This window comes from Triticum urartu, chromosome 2A (assembly GCF_056163025.1).
Source record: "Triticum urartu cultivar PI428250 chromosome 2A, HENAU_Tu73, whole genome shotgun sequence".
Lineage (NCBI taxonomy): Eukaryota > Viridiplantae > Streptophyta > Magnoliopsida > Poales > Poaceae > Triticum > Triticum urartu.
The window spans coordinates 26,074,266-26,082,129 of NC_141874.1; the positions used below are offsets into that span (position 1 = coordinate 26,074,266).

General features: G+C 41.7%; 1 protein-coding gene across 2 annotated transcripts; it reads left to right on the top strand.

Moving 5' to 3' along the window:
• Positions 1-2,482: 2,482 nt before the first annotated feature.
• Positions 2,483-7,415, top strand: LOC125515609 (disease resistance protein RPM1-like). 2 transcript variants are annotated; one of them, XM_048681111.2, is made up of 5 exons: positions 2,483-2,748; positions 2,852-2,946; positions 3,571-3,671; positions 4,198-7,010; positions 7,130-7,415. In XM_048681111.2, exons 4-5 carry the CDS (start codon positions 4,294-4,296, stop codon positions 7,143-7,145), a joined length of 2,733 nt encoding a protein of 910 aa, XP_048537068.2. In that variant the 5' UTR covers positions 2,483-2,748; positions 2,852-2,946; positions 3,571-3,671; positions 4,198-4,293; the 3' UTR covers positions 7,146-7,415. The 2 variants fall into 2 exon arrangements, with proteins under 2 accessions (XP_048537068.2, XP_048537066.2); XM_048681109.2 differs by lacking the exon at positions 3,571-3,671.
• Positions 7,416-7,864: the final 449 nt, after the last annotated feature.

Genomic DNA, 7,864 nt, shown 5'->3' on the forward strand with positions numbered 1-7,864 from the left:
CGTCCTGTAGCCGCCGCCGACGCTTTGCCGGCAGGGATTCAGCCGACCATCCATAGGGCTTGGCGCTCGCGCAGCGGCTCTGCGGCTCGCCGATGTCGCTCATACAGTGCAACGACTGCACGCGGACAGTGCTGCGGCTAACTTCGGGGACGCCAAAGCACCCCGGATGGGTGTTCTTCAAATGCGAAAACGACGGGGTATGTGTTGTTTTCATTCGGCTTTGTCACCGTATTCTTCGGTTCAATTGCGATAGCTCATTTTAAACATCGTCATGTGTGCAGGAAGATGGATGCTCATTTTGGTTTTGGGAAAAAGAATACATTGATTTATTGATAGAAAGGAACTTAACAGATGTTCGTGCACTCCTTAGTAGAATTGAAGCTAATGATGTGGCTACATGTGCAATTAGAAAAGAAAGTAGAGGGGAAACAACGTCTACTTCTTTAGAACCAAAAAAGAAGAATGAAGAATGGAAAATCAAGAATCCACAGATCAACAACGAATGCATGGAGAAGATATTGGTCCAACTAGTGAGAGCAGTTATGAAAGTTGGATATCTTCTAAAATGCATAATTGTGTTTCTTGTTTTCTTTGGTTTTGCTATTCTAGCAAAGATTTGGTGAAGTACTATGTATCCAATGCTGTTAAGAAAAGAAAAGAAATGTATTTTCTTGTGTGAAATTGAATTGTAAATTTCGGATTTGCGGGCCGGCGGGAGCGGCGCCCGAGCAGACCCCTAGAGCCGACCCGTAAAAGAGCATATTCCGCGACCTTTTATACGGGTCCGTTTTGCAGGGTCTGACTCTACGGCCGCCCGCGCTGGCCCACAAAGCTGTTTTTTCCCGAACTGTAAACGCGTTTTATGGGTCGGCGTTACACGTGGTCTGCTAGAGATGGCCTAAGTATAGTAATGCACAAATTATGGATTCAGCCTTTGATCATTTTGTTAATTATGTACAAATCCTATCTTAAAATTACCATGTTGGTGTCTACTTAATATGGTACGTATGTATTACAAGAAATGCTACATGCATTATTTTTAAGAATAAAAATGCTACACATATTGAGTGTTTCTATATATCTTCTTTGATTGTCAACTTAGTCGCCTTCATGTTTAAATCCTGGTGCGTGCATTCATAAAAGTGAGTGTATGTGAGCATTTGCGGTTGTAGTATATTAAAAAACTAGATGATAACCCGCACGTTGTTGCGGGAATCAGTTGCAGTATATTTTGATGATATTTGATGTGTGGAATATAAATATTTAGATTAGTACCATGTGAACCAAAATAAAAAATGTATACAACTTAGTATATTTTATTACGTATATAGTTGTAAAATATTTGTTGAATATAAGTAGAATAATAGAATGAAAAATATTTTTCCATGCATGGTTGCATGTGGTGGTTGGTTTTTTCCCATGCATGGTTGCATGGTGAGGTGGGTCTTATCTCATTCATAATTGTATGATGATGTAGCATACTTGCATGTTGAGATAAATAAGTTAATGAGGATGAATCTCTTAGGTATATAGGATATGCTTGAAAACTGCTTGGTGGTTGTGTTTAGAAATATAATGACTGGAGTAGACTACATCGGAGGGATCTGCATTGTTGATCCTACCGTGCTCACACCGCGTGATTCGTGGTGTGGAGATTCATCGCCGCATCTCAGCTCGTTGTGTGCCTATGAGGTGCTCGTTGTGGGAATCCATCAGTAAAGCCATATTTATCAATCTTGCTGCCTCCATGATCATGGGTGAGTAGTTTTCTTAGGATCATAGGGTCCATAGGCAACAACTAGCTCACATGACCGTGATCCGTATGATGTAATCTGTGGTTGTGTTTGTTAGGATATGATGAATTGTAGCTTTATGACCAGATTGTTCATTAAATTATATTGAATCTTTTAAAATTTATTTGTTATATAATTAACTAGTTATGTATACTCTTCGATCTATTAATTTGTCTTTGGCTAAGATTGATTGATAGTTCTTCATAGCTAGTGGGTTTAATTTTATGGTGATTCATCCTAGTGACAGCAAAGGGATCCGGTAGAGATGCCCTTCTTGACCCGTTCTACCAGGTTAGGTTTGGATGAGAGCAGGGTCGAGATCAGACAATTACTTGACACTAACCGGCGCTTGTTCGACACTCCCTATTTTTTTTTTTTTTGCATTTTATAGACGAAAAGCACTAATACTCCTATGATCTCTCAGTATTAATAGATCTGGACCATTCGATCAGGCTCCGTGAATGGTTGATATTCAGTGGTCCCTATTGTATAGAAGACATCATAAACCAATGGGATGGATCCTCACCGCTCTAACCGCCCCGATACTGATTGCACAGGAAATCGGTTGAAACCTTCTATCTCTGAATAATCAACCCAATTCCACTTGGCCTCCGCCGACACTGACTGAACAAGACATCTCGTCTAGACCTGGCTGGAACCTTTGACAAGTAGTCTCTTGATCAGAGCGTACAATGGTCCAGCACTGAGCCACTGACTACTCGAGGCATTTGAGCCAAGATAAGACCATCTCGCCAGCCATTTTTTAGTAGACACCCTCGCTGCTCTACTTTTGCACGTCCTGCGCGCTACCACTGGCTACGCAGTACGCACACAATCTGCCCAGCGTGAAGACATCTCCCATCTTTTGCTCGGGAAGGAAGAATCTCCAGGGTCCAGACTCTAGACCTGTGTGGCGATGCTGATGAACCTCATCTATTCCACCTGATTAGCACAGGTGCTCTTTTTTGTTAGCCTCTTCTCTTCCCCTTCTCATCATATGCTTTTTGGTTAATCTTCTATCAGCAACATCTGAGAACTATTGGATCTGATTTCTGCAGCAAGCCATCTGTGGTTCCGCGCGGTTTGTTGAGACGGAACCTGTAAATTCAACTTATCTGTTCTCTGCTTAAATACTCGAAGATCAAATAAAACGGTACAACTTCTTATAATTTTTTTTCTTTCAATTTTCATCTGAGTTACCGTTTCTGCTTCGGGTGCACCTCACACGTATGAGTGTTTGAAAATTAAAGAAAAGCATAGTCCCATGTTCTGAAGTTTTATTCCAAAAATAAATAGCATCTCTAGTTGTTAACCATGTTGTTCTATTTCACTATGCCCTACAATCATTGCACCAATCGACCTCGGATGAATCTTATAAGTAATCAGGAACAACACCCCATTGGTGCGGCCGCGATTCGAACTCTGTAGGGTCAAGTTTTTAAAAGCTTGCTTTACGTACTAAACATCACTAGGTAAAGTTTCTTCGTAGCTCGTCCTACACAATACCCCTTATCTATGTCGTTCATCACGCTATGGAGATGTGTGCAAAAGAGGAGCATCATGAGAACGTTGCAGTGTCATTAGCAGTTGTCCTTTCCGGAGACACGGTAGCCACAAGTAGTAGTATAGGCCTGCTAGTACATGGGGCCCATCCAAAGTTGCATGCGTCTTGTCATCGCAGCTCACTGGTCACATACAGGATGCAGCTCATTATTCACTGTTCACCTTTCACCCATCACATGCAAACTCAGTGCCTCGTCTCTCTCTTCCTCCACAGCGCAGCGAGCAACAATCGACAGTTAGAGAGAACATAAGAAGAGGAGAGAAAGTATGCAGGATGCAATAGTTTGTAAAAATTGGCGCAAAAGTCAAACCCAAGTGAGTAAGAGTTGCCCTGGAAGTTTTTTTAAGAATGTTTCATAAATAAACTGCATGCACATTCAGAGACGAGGTACTGTTCTTGCGTACTCTCTCATTTTCTTTTCGCATGTGGTGGGTGGTAGGTGAGGGAAAAAAGAAAGATCAAGCAAAGTTTATGAGAATGAGAGAGAACGTGGCTACAGTAGCACTGCAGCCTGATCTGCCATGGACGCCAGACTTTTGCAGGTCGCATATGAGTGTATGAAGCTTAAGATTCCCCTGACACGGCTGCACATTTTCAAAGCTTGCACATATCCTCATGCATCTTCCCACAGTCTAAACGGTGAAGATAGTGGGTACCAGGGAGCTCGGGCTACAGAAAAACACACTCAACATCACTATGAAGTTCCTATAATGCCCGGGGTGTTGCTAGACAGCGCAACCACAGTGTCACGTCAACGGACAGAACACCCAACTGTTACAAAGTCATCTTACTAGCCTGGTATTTCTGGCATTTGACAAAATATTTGCTTCCTTTATGTAGATTTCCTGCGCAAGGATGGAAATGTTATACTACATCGATGGTTGATTTCTGGAACTGTTTTGGCTGAAATAGTGAGGTCAAACTGCATAAAGCGAAATGGCCGAGGCTGCTCTTCTTCTTGTCACGACAAAGATCGGAATAGCTGTGGCATCAGAAACACTTCACCACGTTAAGTCTCTTGCAAAACTCTCAGAGAACATGACACTGATAAGGAATGACCTAGAGCTTATTCGAGAATTTCTCAAGGAGATTGGAAAGAAACCTTCGACAGATGGAGTCACCGAAGCATGGATAGGGCAAGTCCGAAGATTGGCATATGATATGGAAGACATTGTGGATCAATTTATGTATGTTGTTGGCAAACACCATCAGAAAGGATCATGGTGGAATAGTGCGAAGAAAATCCTGAAGAAACCCCAGTATCTGTTTACACAAGGTGAAATCGCTACTGGCCTCGAGAAAATAAACCGAGCCCTTACACATCTTAAACAAAACAGAGACTGGACTCAACCAATAGCTGGTGTGGGCGATCTTTTTGCAACAAATTATGGCAGCCAACAGCCCCTATATCTTCCTGGACATGATTACTCAATCTCTGATGATGAACTTGTGGGATTTGATAAAAATAGAAAAATATTGATGGGGTCACTGAATTTGGAAAATTGTCCACATCTACAAATCATTGCCTTATGGGGTATGGGTGGTATCGGGAAAAGCACTCTTGTAAGTAATGTGTTCCGATATGAAGCATCCAACTTTGAATGCCGTGTATGGGTTTCCGTCTCTCAGTCCTATAAACTAGATGATATTTGGAGAAGAATACTGAAAGAAATCTATTCTAAAGACAAGAAAGAATTTGATGCTGAGAAGATGACCTGTGGGGAGTTAAAAGATGAATTGAAGGAAATCCTGAAGACAAAGCGGTACTTGATCATATTGGATGATGTCTGGACAGCTGAAGATTTTAGAAAAATTAAAGAGGTTCTTGTCGATGCAAAAATGGGAAGCAGAATAATAATCACAACAAGATATGAGGAAGTTGCTTCAATAGCTCATGATGGTTGCAGGATCAAAGTGGAGCCTCTTGAGGAGGAGGATGCATGGCATCTATTTTGCAGGAAGGCATTTCCAAGCACTGAAAATCACATCTGCCCATTAGTATTACAAGAGTGTGGTAAATTGATAGTGGAGAGGTGTGATGGATTACCATTAGCTCTTGTGGCCATAGGGAGCTTATTGTCTCTTAAGGCGCAGAATGTTGCAGAGTGGAAACTATTTGATGCGCAACTTATTTCCGAGCTACACAAAAACGAGAACCTAAATCGCGTGGAGAAAATTCTGAATCTAAGCTACAAATATTTGCCCGACTATTTGAAGAGTTGTTTCTTGTATTGTGCCATGTTCCCAGAAGACCACATGATCCACAGAAAAAGATTGATCAGACTGTGGGTTGCAGAAGGATTTATTGAACAAATTGGAAATTGCAGTTTAGAAGATGTTGCTGAAGGTTACCTGACAGAGCTCGTTCGACGAAGCATGCTTCAGGTGGTAAAGAGGAACAGTTTTAACAGGATCAAGCATCTTCGAATGCATGATCTTGTACGTGAATTAGCCATTTACCAATCGAAGAGAGAGAGTTTCAGTACGACTTATGATGATAGTCTGGGGGCGATGCAGGTGGAGTCAGATTCTCGTCGCATGTCGGTGCTCCAATGCAAAAATGACACTCAACCAAGCATAGGTCAATGCAGGCTTCGTACCTTCATAGCATTCAGCAGCAGCATGGCATCATCCTCATTGTTTCCTTCAGAATCTAAATATCTTGCTGTGTTGCAGCTATCAGGATTACCTATTCAGACTATTCCAGATTCTATTGGGGAGTTATTCAACCTTAAGTATTTGGGCCTTGACAAGACCAAAGTGAAGATACTCCCAAAATCTGTCGTGAAGCTTCACAACTTAGAAACATTGAATCTTCAAGGTGCAGAGTGTGTGAATTTGCCAAAAGGGTTTGGAAAGCTGAAGAGGCTGCGGCATATTCTTATTTATAAATGGCTGGATAGAACGATCTCGATTTTCAAATATTTTGAACCTGTGGATCCGTTTGAGGGATTATGGAGTTTGAAGGACTTGCAAACTCTGGGTGCAGTTCGAGCTAGTAAAGTATTCATTACCAATCTAGCAAGTTTATCTCAGTTGAGGTCCATTGGCATTACTGGCGTAAGGAGCATCCACTGTGCACAATTGTGTGAATCTCTGTCAAAGATGCACCAGCTCTCATCATTACAAATAATGGCCAGCAACGAAGACGAAGTGCTCCAGCTAGAAACTTTGACATTATCAAACTGTCTTAAAAAACTTGATTTGCATGGGCGATTTTCCGAAGGAACTTTGAAATCACCATTTTTCTCAACCAACGGATATACCCTTTGTAGGATATCTCTAATTTGGTCCCAGCTCGTGGAGAACCCAGTGCCACGCCTCTCTGAATTGTCAAACTTGACCAAAATACTTCTAAGAAAAGCATATACAGGACAGGAGCTAAACTTCCAGCCAGAGTGGTTCCCAAATGTGAAGATTCTTTTGTTGTTGAATTTGCCACATGTCAACCAAATATGCATACACGAGGGAGCTTTGGTCCGCCTTGAAGAACTTGTGATCAGAAACCTTGCCAAACTACGGGACGTCCCTGGGCTGGGACATCTGAAATCCCTCAAAGAGACACAGTTTGTTGACATGCATCCTCATTTCCTAAGGAATCTTCAAGCGGCAAGACTAGAGCATATCCCGATATCCTACTACAGGACAGTGCGGTAATTGAACCATCCTAGCCAATATATTATGTTTGCACTTTTCATGCCATTCAGTGTGTGCTCGATTACCTGCACCAAATTCTAGCTTTTTGAGCTGATGAAATTCCGTTCTGTTGCAGACCCGGAATGGCATGAGTCTTTCTTGGGTGGCTGGGGTTTGCAGTCATTATCGTCGGTGAGGGAGCTATATATATCTTTGTTGTGCAATGGGGATTTACGGCCAACTGCCAATTTGTCTTGCTGTTATTGTTTCTGCTTATTTAAACAAGGACTGGTTTGTAACAAGGCATGAGATCCATCTTGGTTTTATAGTATTTATGTTTAGTGATGCTAAGCTACTGCGTGAGATAACTACTATGTATTTTTACACAGTGATTCATGTAATAATGTTGAAAACTTGAGCTACTTGCGACTGAATATTATACCCCACTGCGAAGCATCTGAACTTTTTGCTAATCCTCCAGGGCTGCTGATGTTCAGAAGTTCACAGTTTAGTTTCTTCTAGCTCATGTAAAGGTTAGGCCTATCAGTACCGCAGGATGGAGCGCTACTGGTACGGCGCTACAGCTAAAGGTTAGCAGTAGCGTGGGTTAACCAACGCTACTGCTATATCGACTTAGTAGTAGCGTTTTCTCCAAACAGCGCTACTGGTAATTACTAGTAGCGCTTCTCCCTACACGCGCTACTACTATTATTTCGTATTTTATTTTTTTATTTCATGTTTTATTCATACACCTTCATACAAGTTTTCATACAGCAGCAATTTAGAGATTATTTTTACATCATAATGAGTTATTACATCACTGGGTGAAAGAACCGTGGACTAGTTTCAAGTGAATGGACATAAACTTGAA

Excerpts from the sequence above, each read along its gene's own strand:
- LOC125515609 (XM_048681111.2), top strand. The coding sequence starts at position 4,294 with ATGGCCGAGGCTGCTCTTCTTCTTGTCACGACAAAGATCGGAATAGCT.